Source organism: Elephas maximus, chromosome 8 (assembly GCF_024166365.1).
Source record: "Elephas maximus indicus isolate mEleMax1 chromosome 8, mEleMax1 primary haplotype, whole genome shotgun sequence".
In the NCBI taxonomy this organism is placed as follows: domain Eukaryota; kingdom Metazoa; phylum Chordata; class Mammalia; order Proboscidea; family Elephantidae; genus Elephas; species Elephas maximus.
In genome coordinates this window covers 60,350,964-60,378,475 of record NC_064826.1, presented here as the reverse complement: position 1 = coordinate 60,378,475, position 27,512 = coordinate 60,350,964, and the positions used below count along the sequence as shown (strand labels likewise).

Here is a 27,512-nt window from a genome sequence, read left to right as displayed (position 1 = left end):
TCTGAATTTACAAAGAAATATTACAACTCAATAATAAAGATAAATAATTAAAAAATAGGCAAAGGATCTGAATAGATATTTCTCCAAAGAAGATACACAAATGGCCAATAAGCTCATGAAAAGATGCTCAACATCATTAGTTAACAGGGAAATGCAAGTTAAGGCTACAATGAGAAACTATTAAACACCCAATTAAAAAACTGTCGAGTCAGTTCAACTCAAGGCAGCCCCATGTGTTTCAGAGTAGACCTGTGCTTCATAGGGTTTTCAGTGGCTGAAATCTTTTGGAAGTAGACAGGCAGGACTTTCTTCTGCCACACTTCTGGGTAGGTTCAAACCACCAATCTTTTGGTTAGAAGCCAAGTGCTTAACTGTTTGCACCACCCAGGAACTCCTAAATACTCAAGGGCTATATTCAAATAGACTGATAATAACAAGTGTTGACAAGGACGCTAAGTAACTGTAATCCTTTTATACTGCTGGTAGGTACACAAATGGTGCAGCCACTTTGGAAAACAGTCTGACAGGTGTTCAAAATGTTAAATATTGAGTTACCGTGTGAGCCAGCAAATCCAATCTTATGTATACACCTCCCCCCCACAAAAAAAATATGATCACACAAAAACCTGTACACAAATGCCCATGGCAACATTATTTATTATAGCCAAAAACTGGCAACAACCCAAATATCCATCAATTGATGAATGGATAAACAAAATGTGGTGTATCTATACAATGGAATATTCAGTCATAGAGAAGAATGAAGCATTGATACATGCTACACGAATGAACCTCGAAAACACTATGCTAAGTGAAAGATGCCAGTCACAAAAGACCACATAGTATATGACTATATGAAATGTCCAGAACAGACAATCTGTAAAGACACAAAGCTGATTAGTGGTTGGCTAGGGTGGTGGGATAGGGGTTTGGAAGGTAACAGTTAAAAGAGTATAGGGTTTCTTTTTGGGTGATAAAAATATTAGAAAGTGGAAATGATTGAACAACTCTGTGAATATACTAAAAACCACAGAATTATATACTTTAAATTGTATGGTAGCTGAATTACATCTCAATCAAGCTGAGATTAAAAAACTGGGGAAAAAATGAGAATATACTGATGACTGGTAATACTGTTTAATGTCTGTACTTCCTATTTATTCTCTTTACTAAAATATCAGGTTGGATAATGAAGCAGACTAGGACCCAAAAAATAAGAATATATACCAATCTCTTTCGATGGAAGGGAAAAAAAAACTATTAAGCTTGAGAAAGAAAACTCTTCTAAAAGTTCAAGTCACAAATATCTGTCTGCTCGTTTCTGTTTATCAGTGATCTTGGTTATTTATGGACTTAAGTTCAAGGACAGAGTTTTGCACTTTTTAAAAAACAGTATTATAACATTAGAGCAACGAGTAACATGAAAGAGTAAATAAAAATACTAATTGCTGATTCTAATAATATTCTAGGGAATCTTTTTACATAATTCTTTGAAATGATCTCAACAGAAGTATCATACATAAAGGGATGACAATGATATTATTATAGGTAGTTAATGATTGACCATGGATGTATAAACTGTCATGTTCTTATTGTTGACTTCCTTAAAAAATAACAGAACAGCTTAAAAAGGTATCATTCTTAAATGATGGCGCATGTATCAGAAGATTGCTAATAATGGTCAAAAAATACATGTCTATGAAAAACTTTTAAATTAACACAAATTCATACCATTTTGAATAGATTTAAATTATATCCACTCAGGAACCAGTACTAGCATGATGTGATGATGGCTCACTATACGATACTATATCGGATATTCTTAAATTAAGCAACTGTTTCTTATGGTATGCATCATTTTCCTGGTTAGCTTGTTCATCCAGTGATTTTCTTATACAGTTCTTTAGCTCTTCAATTCCTTCTCCAGTAATTGCAGAGACTGGAATGATGTGTTGGAACTCCATAGTCCTCTCTGGAATCATGTTTTTTGCAAGCAAGTGCAGAAAATCTGAAACAAAGGACACAAAGCTAAGCTAATTTTCATTGTCTTTAAAAGTAACTCAAAGCTATGTTAAAGGTTTGGTTTGTGAACCAGGCAGCATAAAACAGCATTTGATTTCCTTTTCTCTTCTCTCTCTAATGAGCTCTTAGAACTTTTGGTTTTCACTCACTAGTGACAATGGTAAGATTTCTGGCACACGACCTACCACCATCACCAGTTGTTGTCAACTCGATTACGATGCATGGTGTCTCCACGCGTGTCAGAGTAGAACTGCGCTTCATAGGCTTTTCAATGGTGATTTTCTGGAAGATCACCAGTCCTTTATTCTGAGGTGATTCTGGAGGAACTTGAACCTTCAACCTTTTGGTTAGCATCCTAGTGCATTAACCATTTATACCACCCGGGGATACATGATAGATGCTTAGTAACCATTGTTGGATGACTCTATTTCAAACAAAATTAAGAACAGTAGATGAATCAGGTAAGATTTTGCTTTTTTTGGACCACTGTGATAAGGCAACATAGAATCTTTAAAAAAACCTTTGTGTAAAAAATAAATAAAACTACTTATAATTTAGGACAGCCTGGCTTGTCTCAGTACACAGGAGTCCTTTAACTTTCCCAAAGAATAGGCTTATCATCACTGATGCTAGGATCCGTAATAAAACGAAAAAGGTGTGGAGAGAATTCAAGGGGAGAGCATATCAGATGAGTTGAATCCATGCCCCTCAGGGCCTGACATCTGTTAAATTCTTTTTCTTTTTCCCTGCAGCCAAGGCAAGGGAAGGGCAGGCATACTAATTAGATGGGTTAACACTGATATGAACTGGAAAGGCTGGACTGAAAGAGACTGGACAAGCCCAGAGGGATTCTGGTTCCTAAGATTCGTAGGTCCTCAAGGAAGCTGAGAAAGCCCAATTCAGGAATCATCACTGGGGCACATTTTATTTTATGATGGTGCAGAACAGTCACAGACTTTTGAGTTATCCTCCCTCCTTGTGCTTCCTCTGAAAATTCCTTTTTCTCCAAGACCAACTAGCAAATAGATCTAATAACCTTATTAAAGCAAACAACACTGAGATGTGAAGCCTAGGCATTTAACAATCTCAGGGTGTATTTATACCCCAAAAGGAACCTATTAACTCAAGGGCAGCTCCAAAAAGTAAAATACGCAGGGGAGACGTTTTTGAGAAGGGAAGAAGGACCTCCAGGTGCTGTCTCCTAGTTCTAGCACACCACAACCTATTTCCCCTAATTTTTATCCCAAGGAAAAAAAACATACAGATATCAGTACTATTTAACAACCTGTTGCTCACTTATCATCTACCGTACTTTTCTGCATTTTTGCAAGCGGTCCTGTACTAGACTCAGAAAAATGAAAGTATCATCACTGTAGGATTGAGGGGAGTCTACAAAGGTCAATAGTCAAAATTGTGCAGAGTCGCTTTTAGTTCCTTTACACAAAGTGGTCTATTTGGGAATAAACTTCAAACAAATAAATCCTTTTGTAGTGACAGCATGTATTTTTTTGTGTCACACATCCATAGGAGTACTCAAGTTCTTACTGGAAGCCTAATACTCTCCAGAGACTAGTTGGGGTTGCAAAGAAACACACCTCTTTAGAACTATTGGCTGTTTTAAAATAATGAGGTACTAGGGGGACCATAGTTTAAGTATAAACTATAAATGGGGGGACCATAAGGAGCCCTGGTGGTGCAGTGGTTAAATGATCAACTGCTAATCCAAAGGTCGGCGGTTTGAAACCACCAGTGGCTCCAAAGAAGAAAGATGTGGCAGTCTGCTTTCATAGAGATTTACAGCCTTGGAAACCTTATGGGGTCATTATGAGTTGGAATCACCTTGACAGCAGTGGGTTTAGTTTTTTTGGCTTTAGGAACCAGAAGGAGCCCTGGTAGCAAAGCGGTTAAGCCTTCAGCTGCTAACCGAAAGGTTGGCGGTTCAAACCCACCAGTCGCTCCACAAGAGAAAGAGGTAGCAATCTGCTTTGGTAAAAGATTACAGCCTTGGCAACTCTATGGGTCAGTTTTACCCTGTCCTATAGGGTCACTATGAGTCAGAATCGACTCAATGGAAACGGGTTAGGGGAACCAAAAGTTCTACAACTTGTGAAACATGTTCATTAAACTGAAACACCTCACAGGTAAATGCTTTTTCCTCTTGTTATCCAAATCCTATTCACTCTTTAAGAGCCCAATTTAAGCTTTACTTCTTTTTGAAACCTACATTCTTTAGCTCATATTAATCTTTCTTTTATCTTGTCTCCTCTAATTTACTATCATATGACACATTCTGGAACTTGACAGTAATTATGTTACAATGTTATTTAAATGTTTCATATGGTATACATTCTTTTTTCAAACACAAGTTTTTAAGAATAGAAACCGTCAGTTTCTTTTTTTTCCCCACTGTAGCACTTAGCAGCAGTCTCTGCATGTAGTAGTCATTATATGTGAAGAAAATGAATGAATGGGTTTACCTTTAGGATTCTGGAGTTGGTTCATCAGTTCCTGGAATTTATTTGGGGCATCTGGCAAATCCATTTTATTAACTGCCAGAAGTGCAGGCTTTGTTTGAAGTTCCTCTTTGTACAACTCCAACTCCTTTAAACCAAAAAAAAAAAGAAAACTCAAATAATTTTATAAAGTTATCAATATGAATTACTTATTTAGTAATGTCTTTCTTTAGAAGCCTGTGTAATCTATAATCCATTCACATCTCTGAAATGCAGTTAACTCCCAACAATCACAAAACTGATTAACAAATTCAGAAAATGCTTGCTGGTTAGATCATTTGAGTGTGACACATGACATCCTAGAGAAAATTTTGTGCCTAGAACTACAGAAACAGGACTTCTATAAAGCACACAGATAAAATCATAGGGACATTCGGGGAAGGGGGAGAGGTAACAAAATTGCCTCTGGTTGAGAAACATTGCTGCGATAGGATGCAACGTGATTCTAAAAGTTCATTACATTCACTACAGCTTCTCTAATGGAAAATGGCTCACTTTTTTATACTTCTGATATATCTGATAATTTCTTTTTAATTTTTTTCTATTGTACTTTAGATGAAGGTTTGTAGAGCAAACTAGCTTCTTATTTAACAAATAATACACATATTGTTTTGTGACATTGGTTGCCAACCCCACAACATATCAACACTCTCCCCTTCTCAACCTTGGGTTCCCCACTACCAGCTTTCCTGTCCCCTCCTGACTTCTCGTCCTTGCCCCTGGGCTGGTGTGTCTGTTTCTCGTTTTGTTTTATGGGCCAATTCTTTCAAATCTTTGGCTAAAGGGTGAACCTCAGGAGTGACTTCATTGCCAAGCTAAAGTGTGTCCAGGGGCCACACTGTGGATTTCTCCAGTCTCTGTCAGACCAGTAAGTCTAGTCTTTTTTTGTGTGAGTTAGAATTTTGTTCTACATTTTTCTCCAGCCCTATTTAGGACCCTCTATTGTGATCCCTGTCAGAGCAGTCAGTAGGGGTAGCTGGGTACCATCTTGTTGTGCCGGACTCAATCTGGTGAAGGCTGCAGTACTTGTGGTCCATTACCTGCTGATTTCTTGATCTCAATACTCTCAAAAAGATTTGTGGTGCTCAAGAGTATAAGCCCTATAATCAAACTGCCAGAGCAAGAATTGGCTCTATCACTTAGCTTTCTGAATTTGGGCAATTAGTATTATATTTCGCAAGCATGATGCTGGGGGAGGGGACGGGTTGAGGAGGGGCAGTGGCAAGGAGGGCAGTTACCTACCTGAGCAAATTTTGTGAAGATTAAAAGAGATAATTCATGTAAAGGGCTTGGCACACAGTAATCACTCAGTAAATGTTAGCCATTATTATTGTTTAAAAATACTTATCGAACAGGATATATTTTCCTCTCCTCATCCCCCCCACTGCCGTCGAAATAAGCAATAAATTAGGCATTTACAATTGAGTTTGATGAGTTCTATGCCAGGGATATGTGGGGTGCTGCAGTAGCACAAAAGGAGCCTAACTCAGATTAGTAGAGGCAGGGCAGAATTCCTGAGGGGGTCAAAATCTAAGATGAGACTTGAAGAATGAATTATAAATTAGCCAGCAAGTAAGAGTTAGGAAGAAGAAAGTCCCCCTGGCAAAGGAAATAGGAAATTCCTGGAGTGAGAGGCATCATGGTGTATTGGAGAGAAAGCAAAGCTGATACGGCTGGAACACAGAATGTAACAGAGCGGGGAAGCACGAAGTAGTGAGTGATGAACCTAGAGAGACAGGGCTTCGGCCCTGCCAAAGCTCATAAACCATATTCAGTTCAAACTTTAACCTAAAAGCAATGGAGGACCACTGAAGTGTTTGAAATAGGGAGCAGACATCAGCTTGGTTCTTTCACAAAGATCACTCGGGCTGCCACATAAAAAACGGAGTGGAGAGAAGTGAGGCTAGAAGCAGAGAGACCAGACAGAAAGGAGTTCTAACATTCCAGTGAAAGGGGATGATGACTATAAAAGTGTGGATGAAGGCAAATAGATGGAGTTCTGGAATATTTAGGATATAGATATACGTGGTAAGGAAGATGGAATTAAGACAACCACCCAGTAAAGTTCTGGAGGAGGCTGGGGAGGAATGAAAAATGAATTCAGCTTATATATAAGTTTAAGGTCTTCATAGAACACTCAATCAAAGATGTCCAGTAGGTCTGAAGCTCAATCAAAGGATCTGGGTTTCAGATACAGATTTCAGAGCCTTCAGCATATTAACATAACAGAAGCAACTGCTATTGTTAGGTGCTACCGAGTCAAATTTCAACTCATAGCTACCCAATCTGACAGAGTAGAACTGTCCCCATAGAGTTTTCTGGGCTGTAACCTCTACAGGAGCAGATCACCAGATGTTTTCTCCTGTGGAGCGACTAGGTAGATTCGAATATCCAACCTTTTGGTTAGCTGCGGAGCACGTAACTGCTGTACCCCAAGGGTCCTTAACAGAAACAACCAAAACACCAAAAACCAAACCCACTGCCATGGAGTCGATTCCGACTCACAGCAACCCTACAGGACAGAGTAGAACTGCCCCGAACAGACAGAAGTGGGTAAAATTACACAAGAGGTTTAGGACAGAACACTGAAGAATGATGCTTTAAGGATGAACAGATAAGAGCCTAAAAAGTAAGCTGAAAAACAGCCTAAGAAGTAGGAATAAAGCTAGAAGACCATGGTTCATGAAGCCAAGAAAGGAGAATGTTTCAAGGAGAGAGACAGTCATTGTGTCAAATGCTTGAGAGTTCAAGGAAGAAAAAATCTGGGAAATATCTACCAGGGATTTAGAATCAAAGAGGGCTTTATAGACTGCAATCATGTGAGGAATAGGCAGATGCTGAGGAACTGGAGAGAGCAAGTACGGCCAATTCTTTAACTGCCATCAAATCTAAAAAGCAGAGGTGGGATATGTCATTATTCTGATTATCATGTTATTTCATATAGCCCTACATGCTTATGTATTAGACCAGATACAAAACATAGAAAAGCTGGAAACCTACTTTTGTAAGTAGTATTATGGTTTCAAAGGCAGTTCTGTGTTGAGTTTGGGAAGAAAGCTGAAATCCAGAAATATCAACCTAAAAAAAAAAAACAGAGAAAGAGACAGCCTTTAACGTAAGAGCCACAACTATACACTTCCATGTTTGAAATGTTTTAGCCTCTCAAGCTAAAAATATTTCCTCAATCTATACTGGTAATTTCAGGAATTCAAAATAAATAAGAAAAATTGAGTTGTCAGGGTAATTATAATTATTCTGGTAAAATGAGTCGTTAATAAAATGAGAAGCTAGTAAAGATAAAACAATTTATACTGATATAATCTCATATATAACTTTAGTACCATCGATGAAGAAATGGATACTATGCAATACAGTATATTGGAAATTTTAACAGATTAAATCTTGACAAGTACAGTCCAAGTTATATCTGATGCAGTTAACTTCAACAATGACATGTCATCTCCACAGTGTAAACAAAAATTACTTACTGTGTGACCCCCATATGAACCGAGTTATCAGAGTAACATATGCTACTACTAATTTACCTTTAAATCTTGTCATCACAAAAAATTTCTAAGAAAACTAAATTCACTGATTTTCATATTCATTTGAACATTAAATTGGTATGCATATGACTTACAACAAAAAGTAGCTGTTTAGTTCTTTCTATATGCTTCAGGAATTTGTGGCCCATTCCTTTGTTCATATGTGCTCCTTCTATTAAGCCTGGAAGATCAGCTACTGATATCTAATAGAGTTAAATGGTTTGATGAAAAAGACAAAATACAAAAACAAGTACAATCACAACCAAAATTTTTCATGATATTTCAAATATAGACAGCTCCTAATTTGTGATTACCATTTCATCTTTGGAAAAGCCAAGGTTCATTTATGGCAAAGTAGATGTGTTAAAAACTAAAATTCTTTGTTATCGGTTAATTACAGTCCTATTTTTACTTACTAATCTAACAATCTAGGGATTTTAGGGATTAGTTTAACATTTATCAAGCAAATAATTGTCATCAGATTTTCATATATTGTTCAATGTGAACTTTTCATAGGATTTCAACTTTTACAATCTAAATTCTTAAAAATGTACAAAGATTTCAAATGAACAGGCATTTACTAAGTATAGCTCTGTAGTTGTAAGTTAAATTCTATTTTTTTTTTTTTTTTTGTGGTTCTTCTCCTTGTTCATATTATACCAGGAGGATTACTAACCACTAAAAGAACATAGTGTCCTACTCTTTTTTTTTTTTTTTAACTTTTATTAAGCTTCAAGTGAACGTTTACAAATCCAATCAGTCTGTCACATATAAGTTTACATACATCTTACTCCGTACTCCCACCTGCTCTTCCATCCTATTCTTTTTTGACATGAGTTATTACCCATCATTCCACACTGGTGGTTTTCAAAACTCACTGTGCATCACAATCACCTAGGAAACTTTTTTTTTTTTAATTAACTTTTATTAAGCTTCAAGTGAACGTTTACAAATCCAATCAGTCTGTCACATGTAAGTTTACATACATCTTACTCCGTACTCCCACTTGCTCTTCCCCTATTGAGTCAGCCCTTTCAGTCTCTCCTTTCGTGACAATTTTGCCAGCTTCCCTCTCTCTCTATCCTCCCATCCCCCCTCCAGACAAGAGCTACCAACACACTCTCAAGTGTCCACCTGATATAATTAGCTCACTCTTCATCAGCATCTCTCTCCCACCCGCTGCCCAGTCCCTTTCATGTCTGATGAGTTGTCTTTGGGGATGGTTCCTGTCCTGTGCCGACAGAAGGTCTGGGGAGCATGGCTGCCGGGATTCCTCTAGTCTCAGTCAGACCATTAAGTATGGTCTTTTTATGAGAATTTGGGGTCTGCATCCCACTGATCTCCTGTTCCCTCAGGAGTTCTCTGTTGTGCTCCCTGTCAGGGCAGTCATCGATTGTGGCCGGGCACCAACTAGTTCTTTTGGTCTCAGGATGATGTAGGTCTCTGGTTCATGTGGCCCTTTCTGTCTCTTGGAGTCCTAGTTGTTGTGTGACCTTGGTGTTCTTCATTTTCCTTTGCTCCAGGTGGGTTGAGACCAATTGATGCATCTTAGATGGCCGCTTGTTAGCATTTAAGACCCCAGACGCCACATTTCAAAGTGGGATGCAGAATGTTTTCATATTAGAATTATTTTGCCAATTGACTTAGAAGTCCCCTCAAACCATTTTCCCCAGGCCCCCGCCCCTGCTCCGCTGACCTTTGAAGCATTCATTTTATCCCGGAAACTTCTTTGCTTTTGGTCCAGTCCAATTGAGCTGACCTTCCATGTATTGAGTGTTCTTTCCCTTCACCCAAAGCAGTTCTTATCTACTGATTAATCAATAAAAAACCCTCTCCCTCCCTCCCTCCCTCCCCTCTTCGTAACCACAAAAGTATGTGTTCTTCTCAGTTTTTACTATTTCTCAAGATCTTATAATAGTGGTCTTATACGATATTTGTCCTTTTGCCTCTGACTAATTTCGCTCAGCGTAATGCCTTCCAGGTTCCTCCGTGTTATGAAATGTTTCACAGATTCGTCACTGTTCTTTATTGATGCGTAGTATTCCATTGTGTGAATATACCACAATTTATTTACCCATTCATCCGTTGATGGACACCTTGGTTGCTTCCAGCTTTTTGCTATTGTAAACAGCTGCAATAAACATGGGTGTGCATATATCTGTTCATGTGAAGGCTCTTGTATCTCTAGAGTATATTCTGAGGAGTGGGATTTCTGGGTTGTATGGTAGTTCTATTTCTAACTGTTTAAGATAACGCCAGATAGATTTCCAAAGTGGTTGTACCATTTTACATTCCCTCCAGCAGTGCTAGGAAACTTTTAAAAACTACAGATGCCTAGGCCCTATGCCCAAGAAATTTGGTTTCAACTGGGGCCCAGGCATTATTTATTATTTATGTTATAATTGTTGAGATTTAAAAAAAAAAAGTTGTATTGAGGGGCCCTGTTGGCACAGTGGTTAAAGCGAGCAGCCATTAACTGAAAGGTCAGTTGTCAGAACCCACCAGCTCCTCTGCGGAAAAAAGATGTGGCAGTCTGCTTCCATAGAGATTACAGCCTTGGAAATCCTGTGGGAGGCAGTTCTGCTTTGTCCTACAGGATCACCGAGTCAGAATTAACTCAATGGCAATGGGTTTAAATGTTGTATTATTACCAAATGACTTAAAAATAGATATAAATGTATTTCTTTTGAATTATGCCATCAGATTATTCAATTACCATTGTTCTGGCTCTTAGAAAGTTCTCGGGCTATTCTGATGCATGAGAATGATGAGAATCCCTGCTCCACACTCACTGTTCCATGTGGATAATGAATTCAGAGTCTCAAAGGAAGTTGTAGCTGTAAGACAATGCATTCTGCTCCACAGAGGTCTCACATCCTGAAACTTTTTTAAGGTTCTCTATTGATTTCCTTAAAAATTAGATATGAACAGTGTCCTCTTTTCTTCTAAATATTGTTCTCTATATTAATACTACCCTATATTAAATTTATTTACTGTGCATTATTCTATAATTTGAGGATTTTTCCATTTTAACTGTGACATTATTATCATAAATGAATATAAGCCTATTACTTCTTATGAATTATTTCATAGCACTATATTCCTATTATTGGATGAACGGGTTTATGTTTATCCTTTTTCTTCTTAATAATTTTATTTTATTGCTGCTGTTGAGAATATGCACAGCAAATCATATACCAATTCAACCGTTTCTACATGTACAATTCAGTAACACTGCTTATTCTTTGAGTTATGTAAGCATTCTCACCCTCCTTTTCTGAGTTGTTCCTCCCCTACAAATATAAACCACTGCCGGCTAAGTTTCCTATCTAATCTTTTGAGTTGCTGTTGTCAATCTGATCCCACAGAAATAGCTCTTAAGAGGGCACAGTGCTCAAGGTAGACATTCTTTACTAGTTATGCTAAACTACTGTTTAGTTTTAAGAAGACTTCAGGGGATATTTTTGGTTTAAGGTTTAAAGATTATCTCAGGGCAATAGTTTGGGGGTTCATCCAGCCTAGATTCCAAGAGAATTTGAAATCAATAATCAAATATGGCAATAAAACATGGACCTGCAATAAGAAGAAACAGATTAAGGACGTAAAGGAGATATGCTATTTTAGCAACAAACTGGACCTAATCTTTGGAAGCACAAGAAGTTAAATTCTTATATAGGACTAGAATATTTTCTCAGCGATCTATGGTATTACTTATCGTAAAGCAAAATATTGCTACCTCTCTCCCACCAAAACCACAGAAACAGGCACATTTTATAAAGTCCAAGTAACGAAAGGCACGGAATCTCTGGGTGGCACAAGTGGTGAAGTCCTCGACTACTAGCTAAAAGGCTGGTGGTTCAAACCCACCCAGAGGTACCTAAGAAAATAGGCCTGGTGATCTGCTTCTGAAAGGCCACAGCCTTGAAAACTCTACAGGGTAGTTCTACTCTGCACACATGGGGCTGTCATGAGTCAGAATGGACATGATGGCTACTAATAGCAAAAACAACCAAAAGCAAGTACTTTCACTTCTAACCAGATACTTTACTTTAAAAATACCCACCTGTTTGAAATCATTGTATATAATCTTTCCAAGTTCAGGCTTTAATGTTGTAACTAAAACAAAAACAACAGTAAATTAAGGCTAGAATTAAAGCTGGTTCTCTGAAAATCAGTATTATACATAGAATAAACAGTATTTTTTGTGCGAAGAGTTTAATTCAGGCTATGTTCACATTAGGAATTTTAGGGACTAGTTTAACATTTATCAATTTTCATTAGAATTCCATAAATTTGTTGAAGGTACAATTATTCTTGCTATTTACAATGCACTGGGTTTTTTATCTACATTGTACTTGGGAAAAGGGTAAACAGAGATTTTAACACTAATCTGCAAAGCATAGGTCTAATCTAAAAAAAATCTAGTGAGCCTCAAAATTCCTTTATTACACTTTAAGGAGCGTGGTAAGGGTGTTTTAGGAGCAATGAATCAGAAATCTGTTTTTTAAAAATTCTAAAGGGGGCAGGGGTCTAGAATTTAAATTTTTGTCTGAGTGGGATTTTTCTAGTTCTTTCTCGTTCAGTCATCTTCAAACCTTGCCAATCCTGCAAGTCTACTTTCAATGACTTTTTGTTTTTCCTCCTCTTTCCTTCTCAAGAGTTCTCTGTACTGTAACAATAAATATTGATCACAAAAATCCAAAATCAACTCTACTTCATCAGACTTTAATTTTAGAATGGCTTGTTTTTATTTTCCACGTTAATGTCATTCTATGTCTTTTTGTTTATTTCTGGTAGAGATTCTATCATATTCATTCACATTTCTTAGTCTAAGCTTCCACTATATCTCATCTAGCTACTGCAGTAGCCTACTAACTGGTCTTCCCAGATGCACTTATGTTCCATTTCAATCCATTTTCTACGTTACAGGCAGAGAGATCTTTTAGAAAACCAAATATAATTATTTATCCCTTGCTTAAAAGGCCTCTAACTGCTCTTGGGATATAATGATCAAATATAGCCTACAAGGCCTCTGTGACATGGTCTTTAGTTACATTTTCAGCCCTCATCTTGACTCGCTTTTGCTTAGTCCGTGTTAAATACACGTTTACTTTCTCCCTGCATAGAGCCTTTGGGTATATAATATTTATTCTGGCTGGAAGACCCTTCATCTCCACTCCCTTTTACTAATTAGCTCATGTTCATTCTTTTATATCTCAGCCTAAGCATCACACTTCCTCAAAGAAGTCTAAAGCAGTTACCTACTCTTTCACAGAACCTTCTTATATTCTTTAGTGATATATGTGCATTCCCATACTAGTTTATAAGCTCAACAAAAGCCAGGACATTCTCTGTTTTTGCTTACCAGTCTTTATAACCCTGGAATATAACATGGTTGATGAAATAAATATTTGTGAAATGAATAAGACTTCATCTCTACATTCCTAGTATTATCAGTGCTTGATACAGGGTAAACCTGTTGCTGTTGAGTAAATTCTGACTCCTAGTGACCCGATGGGACAGAGTAGAACTGCCCCTCAGAGTTTCCAAGGAGCACCTGGTGGATTCCAACTGCTGACCTTTTGGTTAGCAGCTGTAGCACTTAACCACTACACCACCAAGGCTTCCTGATACAGGGTAGGTGTTCATAAAATCATAACTGAATCGAATAAATGGTTATGAAGCAGAGAAATAAGTTAAATGCCACAAACTCCAACAGGTGCAAGGAACTTTTTTGAGGGTACAGAAGTTTCAGAGATTAACATGAAGTGAACTGTATCCTATTTGCAAAGAGTTTTCAAATTAAGACTACCTCTAGAGTTGTCATTTTATTCATGCTCAGAGAAATATTAGTCTTAAAAGTTTACCTCCATACATTAAAATACACAATCAAATTACACTTACATGCATAATCTGCAATCACAGGTTTTGCATGAGAAACCTGACTTAGCAAAGAGGATTTCCCAGCATTCGGGAATCTGAAATGAGAAAATGAAATTATAAATTACAGCAAATATCAAAATACTTGCTTACCTCTGAAATTCTAATTCAAGGAGAAGACCTCGTAAACATTTCTAGGATTAAAAGTCTAATATAGATTAAAAATCATCTTGAAAAATTTAGGAACAAAATGTACTTACAAAAAAGATAAAGACATATTCATACTGGAAACAGTATGTTTCAATAACAAGGGAGTAAATTAATTTTTCATGGAAACCCTCCATAAGATGGATTGACACAATAGCTGCAACATACCAACAGGGCTCAAATATACCAAGGATTGTTGAGAATGGCACAGGACTGGGTGGTATTTCGTTCTGTTATACATAAGGTCACCGTGAGTCAGAGCTGACTGGGCAGCAACAACAAAGTAACTGTTAGTCTAATTATGGGAAAACAAAACAAAAAAACAAACTTGGAAATCACAGAAAAACAAACTAATAAAAAAGTACTTGCAATCTCATGATATAAAAGGGATTGCCTTTTTAAAAAAAAATATATATGGACATTTTCAAACATACACTAGAGAAATGAATTCCATTTACCCATCTCCTAGTTTCAACAATTATTAATACATCCCCCAATATCTTTTTTTTTTAATTTGCTTGTCTGAATAGGAATCCAAATAAGATCCACATATAATTGTTTGCTGTATCTCTTATATTTCTTTTAATATAGGCTCCTACACTCTTGTTTCCCCCTTCCAAAAAAAAAAAAAAAAATTTTTTTTTTTTTGTAATTAAAGAAACTGGGTCACCTGTCCTGTAGAATTTCTTTCCCAGTCTAGATTTTGCTACTTGGCATTCCCATGGTGTCATTTAATATCCTCCCTTGTCCCTGCATTTTTCTATAAATTGGTGGTTAGATATAAAGATTTGATCAGATTCAATTTGAGTTTTTTTTTTAAAGACTACTACATAGTTGGTTGCTCATTTTAAACTGAATAATACAAGGTGAACATCTTTCAAGGGTGAACCATAATTTATTTAACTAATTTCCCATTGTTAACACTTTTAGGTTATCTCCAACTTTTCACTATTATAAATAACATTGCAAAAAATCTGTATACAGCCAGAAAGACATACATCTACAGTCACCTCTAAGTGATGGGATTACAGACAACTACGTTTTTCTTTCTGCAAATGAGTCTTTATCATTTGTTTAGCTTTTTCAAAAAGCTGTAACGACTATTCTTTGAACCTTTGCACATATTTATTTTCTTTCTTGGGAAAATTTCTAAGTGAAGAAATACCGAACTAAAACATATGCTCACTTTAAAGTCTTTTAATTTTATTGTTAAATTTCCCTAAAGAAAGGCCTACCATGTATGAAAGTACTAGATACGGGGTCACTTAAAAGATGATTTCAGGTATTTTCATTAAATTTATCCAACAAATATTTACTGAGCATTAACTTTATGTCAGGCAATGTACTAGATACCAGAAATAAAGCACTTGATGAGACGGACATGACCCCTGTCTTTGCAGAGTTTTCATTCAAATTTGAAAAAGCACTTTCAAAATCTCTGCCAAACTTTCATTTGGTGTAATGATGTCATCCTTTGCACGTATTCATCTGGAATTCTATAATAATTTATAAGTTCCACAGTGGAGCTCTTTTAACAAATTAAGTAAAAAAAAATCAACTTTCTATAATGAATTTAGAATAAAATTACATGAGATTTCTTAATACAGTATTTTCTCAGATCCAATTATACTCAGGCTCTTGAAACTCTTTGAAAAGCAAACTGTAACCGTTTTTGTCCATAACTATCACTAGTCTCTTAATTTCATAATAGTGATTAAGTGCAGATAAATGCAAGCATGTATTATTTCCAGAGAGATCAATGTACTAATAGAAAAAGGATACTAGTGGTTTACTTTATAGGAAAAGAGACATTCGAGATTTTTCTTGAGATGTACCTAATGAAAATTTTAAAGGCTGAAATTCAAACTCAGAGATCAGATTCAACAACAGCAGTACGTTAGTACACAACACTGTTCTTCTAAGGTTTGGATCATTCCTCAAAAGAATATCTGTTTATGCCAGTATTCACAGTGGCAACTTTTCAAGAATAGATGCCTAACTTAAAAGCACCAGAATACATATCAGACATTCTGCTTAAAAATTCTGATGCTTTAGTTACCGGTTCTAATTTCAAACCTACTTCTGAAAGTCTAATATTTTGCTATGTGTTGCTGTTGTTGTTAGTTGCAAGTCAGCTCCAATTCATGGCAACCCTACGTCTAACAAAACAAAACGCTGTCCAGTCCTACTCCATCTTCATGATCAGTGGTATATTTGGGTCCAAAAGACTCAAAATGAACTCACTACATGAAGTCTCCAATGAGGTGGCAAAACAAAAATGACAACAGTAGCTACTACTCATTGAGCATTCATAAATGCCAAACGTGATATGCTGTAAACGCATTATTTTACCTGCCCAACGTTTTAAGGTGAAAACTATCCCCATCCCCTATTAAAGAGGAGAAAGCAAAGGCTTAGAATGGCTGCATAACTTACTCAAGGCCATCTAGCCAGCTCCTGAAGAATCTGTGATTCCAACCCAAAGAACCTAATTTCCATATCCCCTCAACCTTTACTACTCAGTTTTTCTAGGCTCTTCTTAGAGTGTAAAAAAAAAGGCTGTAAAGGTATGTCTCTGGAACTCAAGACATAGTTTTCTACCAAAATGAGGCTGCAAATGGCTGGATTCCCAGTTTCGTCCACAAAACCCTAAAAAACTTCATAATGTTCCTGAATACTATATAGTATTAAAAAACTTACACCTTATAAGGGAGGCTTGGTGGCGAAGTGGTTAAGTTGCTAACTGGGAGGCTGGAGGTTTGAATCTATCAGCCACTACATAGGAGAAAGATGTGGTAGTCTGCTTCTGTAAAGATTTACAGCCTTAGAAACCCTATGGGGCAGTTCTACTCTATCCTACATGGTTGCTATGAGTCAGAATTGACTCAGTGGTGATGGGTATGCCTCAATACCATCATGTCATCATTGTTGTTGTTCAGTGCCGTCGAATCGGTTCCAACTCATAGCAATCCTATGTACAACAGAATAAAACACTGCCCAATCCTGCACCATGCTCACAATTGTTGTTATGCTTCAGTCCACTGTTGTAGCCACTGTGTCATTCCATCTCATTGAGGGTCTTCTTTTTCGCTGACCCTCTACATAACCATCATAACTATGTTTTACTGAAAAAGTTAAATTAGAATGGCCAGTTGGGATGCGAGGATCACATCCTTCCTGTTACAAACAAGAATGAGGTCTATGTGAATTCTAAGCCACTGGTGGTAAGACCCAGGGGCTGGACAGGCAGGCGAATGGGATTCAAACTAAGATTTTCTGGTAAAGAAGCAAGCAGATGGCTGGAGAGGCAGATGAAAAGTGCTTAGAATGAAGCTTTGGAAAGCAAGGAATGGAACTGGGGATTTGGAATACAGCAGCAACAAGACAGTTTCCCCTATCTTTTTCTTAGGCCTTCTGACCACTGCATAATGTTGAAGTGAGGCTAGCGAGAAAGGTCACTGGGTGGCACAAACGGCTTGTGCTTGACTACTAACCTAAAGGTTGGCAGTTATACCCACCTAGAAGTACCACGGAAGAAGGCCTGGCAAACTGCTTCTATAAACATTAGAGCTAAGAAAACCCTATAGAGTAGTTTTTCACCATGAATTAGAATCAACTCAATGGCAACAGGCTTGGTTTTGTTTTGTTTGCTTTAGGGAGAGAAAAGGAGTAGACGAGAGATGCAAAATTGAAGTTTTTCCTTCCTTTACTTATTCTCTACCAAGAAATCAAATGACGCCTTGTACTGGGCAGATATGCACAGTGTTAAAAAGCAAAGATGTCCCTTTAAGGACTAATGTGCGCCTGATCCAAGCCATGGTATTTTCAATTGCCTCATATGCATGCAAAAGTCGTACAATGAATAAGGAAGACTGAAGAAAAATTGATGCCTTTGAATCATGGTGCTGGGGAAGAATATTGAATATACCATGGACTGCCAAAAGAACCAAACAAATGTGTCTTAGAAGAAGTATAGCCAGAACGCTCCTTAGAAGTGAGGATGGCGACACTTTGTCTTACATACTTTGGACATGTTATCAGGAGGGACCAGTCCTTGGAGAAGGACATCATGCTTGGTAAAGTAGAGGGTCAGTGAAAAAGAGGAAGACTCTCAACAAGATGGCTGACCCAGTGGCTCCAACAATGGTCTCAGGCATAACAATGATTATGAGGATGGCACAGGATCAGGCAGCATTTCGTTCTGTTGTACACAGAGTCACTATCAGACAGAGCCAACCTGATGGCACCTAGCAACAATAACACCAATCCTCCTCTAGTCTGGTACAAGTACTGCAAACCCTACAATTAAACAGCATTGCTTGATTTAAGAACTGAGGCTACCAAAAAAGGACAACATTGTAAGGTATGCAATACTAAGAATAAATAGATCCTAAGCAGAGGTGGGAAACCCTTGTGGCATAGTAGTTAAGAGCTATGGCTGCTAACCAAAAGGTCCACAGTTCGAATCCTTGGAAACCATATGGGACAGTTCTACTCTGTCCTACCGGGTTGCTATGAGTCAGAATTGACTTGACAGCAAAAGGTTTAAGCAGAGGTTAGAGAGATTAGGAAAAGTCCCAGTAAGATTCAACTTAGTGTTCAATGGTGTTTAAATCTGAGATTGTACCACTCTTTAATCATCTGATCAAAGGATCATCTGATACTTAAATACCTCTATTAAGACTTGTAAAAATACCTCAACCATTTTTTTTACCTTTTTATTTTTTTCTACGCACTTTTAAAAATGTGGTTTGTTTGGATGTCTAATTCTTTCCTTAATATCTGTTAACATTCTTACACTTCATTATAATACTGCATTTGATTGATTTTTCATTCTTCATTCATTGAATAACATTCCCACTGACCTAGTCTCAACTGCTATGACTTTCTTTTTCAAATGAATAGTAACTATTGAACTCTATGTTGGCATTAGGAAGATGACTGTATTTAGCAGTGTATTCTAAAAGTACACATGCGATGAACAAATTCCATAAACCAGAAATATTTCTGGCCCCAAATTACTGTTTTACATTTATTTCCTATTCATGAACTGTTTCTCTGAAAGTATAATAATAAAAATATGAATGGTACTTACCCCACTAGGCCTACATCAGCTATAAGTTTTAGATCAAGGTGAATTACTCGTTTCTGCCCTTTCAGTGGTAAGAAATTTGTAAATAATGTACCACCAAGACCTCCTTCAGCTACCAGAATTCTGTCTTTCTCTTTATTGAGTTCTCCTTAAAGAGAGAGAGAAGGATACTTATAGTGCAATTATTAAATGGATCTTATTACTAATATGCCATTTTTTTTTCTTTCAGAAACATACGACAGGAAATTCTAATCTATTAATTTACAGGGCTGTTAACCAATAGGATTAAATGTCTTTTAAAAGTCTGGTCCTGGAAAGGGCTGAGAAAAGACTAGTTATATATTTTAAAACCAAGTAAATGCTCTTACATCTTTAAAATAATCTTACATCTAGCACTCAATACTGAGGAAAAACTTTTATAAATTAACAGGTGAAACTGTTAATGTTAAAAACACTTTTGAAATTCGAGAGAAGCTATTGCTCATCATCCCCCAAAAACTTTAGATGTTTTTCACAACCTCAAAAGCTAGAGTACTCACCCATAACTTTACCATTTTCATCAATTACTGAAATGCCCACAGGTACAGGAATATCATAGTCTTTTCCTTTGGAGCCCTTCAGTGCACTAACCCTACAAAAAAAAATAAAGCTAAATTAAAATAAGAAAATCCCAGTAAATTAAATGGTTCATGCTTCAAGCAAACATAATGGCTTATAAAGAAGACTAGCAATCAGATCTTTTGGTTTTAATTTTTAGGAGGACATGAATTTTTAGAAGGATATTAAATGTCCAAACATTAGTGCAAAATGAAAATATCCCTATTTATTTGCATTTTAGATTACTGTATCCCATAAAAATGAGATTAAGTAATGATTTAAGTTACCAAGTTAACCACTAAAAGTCATTTTAACCTCTATTAACTAAAATATTGTACACCTGAAATGAAAAGATCATTGCTACTGCAATACAAATAAGCTAGAAAAAATAGAAAATCCATTGAACAAAACTTTTTTAAAAAACTGACCTCTAATGACAGTACCTTCATCACAGAAGGCTCATGTGGCTACTTTTAAACTACTCATGAGAGAATAAATTGATACAAATTTTCTGGGAGGCAATACCAATAGTGTTTCTTTTAAATGAGCATATTCTTTAATTTAGTAATTCTATTTCTGGTAATTTATCCTAAAAAAAAAAAATCATTGGGCAATCATGTAAAATAGTATATATACAAGGATGTACATTGCACTGTGGCTCTAACAGTGAAAAATCAACAATAACATAAGTAGATGAATTATAAAATAAATGCTATTTCCCATACTATAATACTATGTAGTCAATCTAAATATTTGTCTGACATGGGGAAAAATGTCAGTGATAAAAGGAGGTTGTGAAATACTGTGCTCTCAATTTTGCACCCCAACATTTTATACACATATATACAATCACACTTATGTTAACAAAGAAAAGAAAACTCAAGAAAAGATTAATAATTGTTGTCACTGGGTAGGAGAACTATATTTGATTGCCTTTTTAACCTTTCTATATTATCTGATATTTTTACAATGAGCTTGAAATACTTCAGAAAGATTAAAAAAAAAAAAAATACACAAACAAAAAAGAGATTCCAAACCAAAAACCAAACCCACTACGATCAAGTCAATTCCAACTCATAGTGACCCTATAGGACAGAGTAGAACTGCCCCATAGAGTTTCCAAGGAGTGCCTGGTAGACTTGAGCTGCCGACCTTTTGGTTAGCAGCTGTAGCACTTAACCACTATGCCACCAGGGTTTTCAAAAAAAGAGATTAGAAAATAAAAAATTAGATGACAACAGTCTTATTACTACAGCTATTATATAACCAGATATCACACATACAGAGCCCTAGTGGCACAGTGGCTAGGAGTTAAGGCTGCTAACTAAAAGGTCAGCAGTTTGAATCCACCAGCTGCTCCCTGGAAACCCTATAGGGTGTGGTTCTACTCTGTTCTATAGGGTGGCTATGAGTTGGTGTCAACTCGTGGGCAACAGGTTTGGTTTTTTTGGTTTATGTACCACCCCATTGCCATCAAGTTGATTCCAACTCATGGCAACCCTACATGACACAGAAGAACTGCCCCATAGGGTTTCCAAGGTGCAGTGGTTAAGGGCTCAGCTGCTAACCAAAAGATTGGAGATGCAAACCCACTCAGTGATTGCTCGAGAGAAAAGACCTGCTTCCATAGAGATTACAACCTAGAAAATGCTATGGAGCAATTCTACTGTCACATGGGATCACTATGTGTTGACAGTAACTGACTCAGTGGCACCTAAGAATAACAATCTTTACAGAAGCTGACTGCCACATCTCTCCTGCAGAGTGGCTGTGGGTTCGAACTGCTGACCTTTTGGTTAGCAGCTGAGTTCCTCAGCCACTGTGCCACCAGGGCTCCTAATACTATGTACCAGGCACTATCAAAAGCTTTACATAAATTAACTTATTTAAGACTCATGACAATTCTGTGAAAAAGATACTATTATTATCCCTATTTTCCAGCTAAAGAAACAGACTTCCACACAGATCCTGAACCCACGTTGAAGACATGGGTTTCTTCAAAACAATAGCTTTCAAATTTCAATTGCAACTCACAGTGAGAAATACAGGTAGCCCCCTGTTTACAATGTAGTCGAGTTATAACAAACCACACTTACAACCGTCTTTTTTTTTTTTTATGATTTGTGTATTTTTTGATGTGGGCATATATGTATGTATACATTAAAATATATCTGTAAGTTTGTATACAATGTTTCCAACCCCCAAAGACAAAGATGGGATTTATAAAGATACTTACAATAAAAGGCAATAATAATGAAAACTAAATTTTAAAAAACAGTATTCATTTTATGTCAGAACCTAGTTACAATGGAGTCCTAGGAATGGAACCTGTTCTAAGTCAGGGACTGTCTGTAATACCTCAGGACCCAGGATGTTCATTATGTAAATGAAAGTTTTATGGAACACCATTAACTATGTGTGTGATATGTGCTAATATTTTCCATGCTATTTTGTCTCATTTTCAAAAAATTCTAGTTGTATCCTACTAAACTCATTTCACAACCCTAAGGCAATGTTTTCTAAATTGTGGGTAATACCAGCATCTAAAACATCCGATATACCACATAACAGAGTAGAAAACAGACAACACATAGTGTTGGGTCACAATAAAATATGTTTCTTACTATGAGTTGCAGTGAAAAAGGGTTTGAAAGTACCACATTAAAGAACTGAAAGACACAGTTTGAAAAAAACAGGCTTAGAGCACTTAAAAAGAAGTCTGATAGTTGAGTTCTCTATCCCGATATAAATTTCTTCATCTCCTTCTAAAAAATTAAAGAACGTGACCAAATCTTTTAAGAGGGAGAGGAAGGAAAGGGAGTCAAAAAGGATTCATATTCAATAGAGAACAAATCTCTTCAGATGGAGTTAAGTGAGTTTTGTTTGAAAGACAAAAAGTGAGGTGGGGGAAGGGGTGTGATATGAGATTAGCACAAAAATACTGATTCAACTTGGCCGTATGGGGTAAGGACACAGACTCTGGTCAGAGAGTCTGCTGAGGTAAAACGGAAGGAGGGCGGCAAAAAATGAGGCCAAGTGTAGACACCTGTACATAAAAATCTGCCTGGTATTAAATATTAACCTCCATCACTAGACAGTTATGCATTGCTTAATGTTCATAAGATGTTCTGGGAAGCAGAATGTTACATGATTTGGACCTTGTGTGAACATGCCTAAATATCAGGCAATAGCATTCACTGATTTTCCACCTTTCTGTTGCTTAATAACCTTTCGTTTCACTTCCAAATCGACACTTCTTCTTTGCCTCTTGCTGCTGCTATCACTAGCACCAGTTTTGTTGCATTTGGGATCCATGATATACCTCACGGCAGTATTTTTCAAAGAAAATCAAACAGAGGGATAACACTACAACACTCAAGAGATACGCAATACAGGAGGTTGGGTGCTGCTGTCTCCAAGTCCAAGCACACGCTGTTAATAAGGTAAACTTTTCATTTGTTAAGGAGGGAAAGTTCACATTAAAATAACAATAAAAGTACAGAACAGTACATACCTAAGCCAGTAACAGGTGTTTACTATGACCGTCAAGACGTATCTATTATTTATTATACATGTACTGTACCATTATATGCCTGGTAGTGCAATCACTTTGTATACAAGAGACATGAGATAAACATGTACGTGGGAAATTATTGCATTCACTAGTCTGGTTACCTCCACTACGTCCTGTTCTCTGTTCGGGATTTCTGAACTCTATTATAACCTTATGGAACCATGGACATATGTGCAGTTGGACGTTGCCTGAGTGGACGTTATAAGGTACATGACGTATTTCAAAAAGTTAAAATACCCACTGATTCTCAAATCAATCATTTAAAACTTTAACTCACAAATCTTTTGCACTAAAATTTACAAAGCAATAACTTAAAATGAGAGAATGATATACAATACCCCAATATATAGTTCATCTTTGACACAGTTTCAGTATCTGGCTTGTACTAGTTGATCAAAAGTCTGTTAGTCCAGAAACTCCACTGACACCTGTTCAGCATCACACCAACACCCACACCTCCACTGAAAGACAGGTGGTGGCTGCACTTGAGGTGTATTAGCTGGGAATAAACCCAGGTCTCCCACATGGAAGGCAAGAATTCGACCACTGAACCACTTACCAGTAATAAGGTCATAAAGTCTCACCTTTATAGCAACAGCTCCTAAGGAGTAACAGTGGAATGAGGGCTTGAAGAAAAATAGCCTGCACTTGGAAGGAAATTTTAAAGTTTTTTTTTTTTTTTTGTAACAAAAGAATGATACCTCATATTTTGAGGCAACAGAATATGTTCTATGGAAAACAACAAATAATTAACCAAAAAAATAAATAAATAAAAGGACAGCTTTACTGTCATAGAAAAGACTAAAACACAAGCAAAAGGAAAACATAAAAGGGACACAAGCTCTAAGTTTTAAGCAATGCCTAAGAGTTCCAGGCAGAACTACCAATGGTAGGGGGTAGAGTACTATAGCTGAACTTTGAGAAAGGTTTCCTAAAGGCTTTCAAGGACAATTTTAGAACAAAGCCATGGGAATTCTGATTATTTTGTTTCTTTAGAGGAAGTAAAAAATACAGATACTGGGAGAAGGTTAAAAAACTTAAAAGTTCCAAAATATTTCTTACTATTGGCATTTTATCTTTATTAGAAACACTGTAGACTTTTCGCTCAGTTACAAACACAACTTTTGTTTTGTTTTCCAGGAAGTGCTGATTTTATACAAGTTAAGTCATTCAGTAAGTACTTACCGACTGTTTGCTCCTCCTCCAGCAACAAATCGTTTCTGAGGGTATTTGTCTTTAAGTTGTTTTAAAGTCATCTTTTTTTCAGCTACAAGCCACACATCACCACCTTTTCCACCTTCTCCACCTAATCGAGGATAACCCATTCCACCACTTCCTCCTTTGACGAAGACTCTTAGGTTATCAATGAAGTTTCCATACTTAAAAAAAGAGAGAGAACGTTTGAATGCCAACTCTGTTTACCAACTCAGAACTCCTCTGAACTTTTTGCCACGAAAACATGCTTTGGAAAAAAAAAAAAAATAGTTTCTATATAGTATTTTCTCAACTCACCTATCTGACTTCCCTTTTCCATTTACTTATCTCTAAATGCCCCCTCTCTTTTTACAGTTATCAATAGCTGTCCCATCTATCCTAAGAGCCTCTGACCTTGGTCCTCTTTTCTCAAACTAGACTTTCTCCCCTGGCTGATCTCAACCTGTACCATGGCTGTAACTATTACCTATGTGAGATATAGTCATATTCAGTCTGTTGGACATCTCTGCCCATATGTAAGCTTTTCAACAGTCTGTGGCAACTGAGAACAGAGTCTATATTTAATTTATATTTGAACCCTCCCAAATATGTAACTTATTCATAGGTATTAGTTGTAAAAGATAAATACCTCAAATACAACATATTAACATGACAGACCCAAGTTTATTCCAGGCAAAATCTGTTCCCCCAATGTTCTCTCAAATAACAGAACCATAGTTTATTTATTCATTGAGACTGTACAAATGGGACTCTTTCCGGCTATACAGCTTCTTTTCCGAAGTCCTGCTAACTCCTGTCTCTCCCGTACCACCGTCCTAACACCTTGACCATCACATCAGCTCTTAACTGCTTTCAGTCTCCAGTCATTCCTTCCTGAATCCATCCTCCATCTTACTGCCTATTTTCCTGAAAACTGACTTCATCTCTATTCTTTTCTCCCCTACACAAAAACTGTCCATGTTTTTTTTAGTTTATGAAATAGTCTAAAATTCTTAGTGATATATTCAAAGCCCTTAACCTACTCTTCCAGTTTTCACTCATTCAACTCCCTCCTACTCCTCCTCGTCTCTATTTTCTGTGCTACTTGATATACTGCCATGCATCCATGCCACTCTACTCATGCTTTTCCCTGCCTAGAATACCTTTTGTTCTTTTCTATCATAAATCCACCTCAAATATCATATTCTCTGTGTTTTCCTTAATTCCTCTAATCAACATTTACCACTGACTTGGAGGGATCTCCCCACAATTTGATTAAATTACTATTATTACATCTTATTCTGTAATTAGTTGTTCATTGAGGACTTCTTGCAGGTAAAGATCTTGTGTATTAATCTCTCAGGCTATCAGACTCCCTTAAGAGTAATTTATTAAATTCATAATCTTCACGTCTTTAGTCATTTAAGATAGTTAAGCATCAAAAAATCTGGTAAATTTTTTTTTTTTTTTCCATGACACATATACCCAACTGATCATTCTGACATACTCCGGATGAGGGTAGGTCAAGCAAGCATATGTAGCAAAATTTCTCTTCATGTTTCTGATGCACTCTAGATCTGAGACTGAAGTGGACAGGCGAGTAGCAAAATGCAGGGCTTCATTTGAGCATTCAAATATAGGTCACGACTTGAGAGACAGCCTATTATTCTTCTCTGGGGGTGAAGAACTTGTGATTTGATTCTGAGAGGCTAGATCAGAAATGCACCATTAATAACTGAATAGACTCCCCTTGCAAACAACATTAATTGGAAGTGACTGTTCACGGTGTTAAGGCTACAAGAATAGCCTATAATAATACATCCACAAACAAGGCAAGAGTTTCCTTGAAAGTTGAAGGATTAGTTACCTCATATGCCCAAGTACATCCTTTCACAAGTCTCTTTTGACTAACTATTTTCTGGAGCATAAGGGTTGTCCAAAATATAATTTCACTCAGAGAGACTACTGATTATGCTTTTTTCTCCGATAATAAGAAAGCTCTTGTTTTTAAAATTCACCTCAATGTGTTTTACTGCTCTAGACTCATCAGATTTAGGAAAACCTCACTGTTGCTCTGAACACTAATGTCCAAAATATAAAGCCTTCAGGTTTTCAAAAAGCATTACCAGTAAGGCTCTTCTAGAAAGCTTTTTAAAAATCTGAAACAGCTATGTATATATATATTTTTTTCTTTACAGAAACGATTCTAAAACGGATACTACCCAAAAACTGATCTAAATTTCCTGCAAAAAGGCAAGTTAATTGCACATTTTCATTTACTGTGGAAATGTCTTTAGGAAGACCTTAAAAACAATGCACGCGAGGAAAAAATATACAGGATGATAAGAACAAGCTGCGGATAGTATTACTTAAATGAGGCAAGAAAAGAACTACACCATTTGGGCCAAAAGGTGAAGTCAACCCTATACTCCATACCACAATGCGTGTCTAAATGGCAAGCTGGTACCCCCAAGTCTTCATCCCACTTGCACACAATTCCCTCAAAGAACTCAAATCCTGCGCCCAAGAACGTTTCCCGCCCCTTATAGTAAACCCCGACTTCTGGAGGGGCGGAGAAGGCGGCCACGGTAGAACCAAACAGGAAAGAGACGGCCAGAATGAAAAGAAATTAGGCTGAACCTGAGTCTTCAAGTGGGGTTAAAGTGCAACAGGCCGACGGACACCAGGCACGGACCTTTCGGAACAACACGCAACTGCAGCGCACCATTGCAGCGCTGGGCCACGATTCCCTCCTGCAGAAGTGGCAGGAACGGACTACCGGCGACGCTTTTTGCACGTCACAGCCAGCCGCCCACTCGTTCTACCCCTGCAGGCGCCACCACGGATGGGCGCATGCGCTGAATGGCTAACGGCAGACGGAGCGGGGA

The 27,512-nt window shown here is 37.1% G+C and overlaps 1 protein-coding gene across 6 annotated transcripts; it reads right to left on the bottom strand.

Annotated features, from left to right (window-relative positions):
• Window positions 1-62: 62 nt before the first annotated feature.
• On the bottom strand, window positions 63-27,512 carry GTPBP10 (GTP binding protein 10). Of its 6 annotated transcripts, none has more exons than XM_049893931.1 (11): window positions 27,265-27,509; window positions 26,132-26,333; window positions 24,616-24,809; window positions 19,799-19,890; window positions 19,263-19,407; window positions 13,985-14,058; window positions 12,144-12,196; window positions 8,176-8,283; window positions 7,536-7,613; window positions 4,500-4,623; window positions 63-2,008 (listed from the first exon to the last, which is right to left on the bottom strand). In XM_049893931.1, exons 3-11 carry the CDS (start codon window positions 24,753-24,755, stop codon window positions 1,761-1,763), a joined length of 1,062 nt encoding a protein of 353 aa, XP_049749888.1. In that variant the 5' UTR covers window positions 24,756-24,809; window positions 26,132-26,333; window positions 27,265-27,509; the 3' UTR covers window positions 63-1,760. The 6 variants fall into 6 exon arrangements, with proteins under 6 accessions (XP_049749888.1, XP_049749889.1, XP_049749883.1 ...); XM_049893932.1 differs by having other exon boundaries at window positions 27,320-27,509; XM_049893926.1 differs by lacking the exon at window positions 26,132-26,333 and having other exon boundaries at window positions 27,320-27,512.

What these genes read in the sequence shown, in the direction of transcription:
- GTPBP10 (XM_049893926.1), bottom strand. Translation starts at nt 27,352, where the DNA reads ATGGTGCGCTGCAGTTGCGTGTTGTTCCGAAAG. An exon ending in GTTGCGTGTTGTTCCGAAAG is followed by an intron (nt 24,810 to 27,319) that starts GTCCGTGCCTGG and finishes TCTTTTTTTAAG; the next exon opens with TATGGAAACTTCATTGATAA. An exon ending in CCAACTCCAGAATCCTAAAG is followed by an intron (nt 2,009 to 4,499) that starts GTAAACCCATTC and finishes CCTTTGTTTCAG; the next exon opens with ATTTTCTGCACTTGCTTGCA.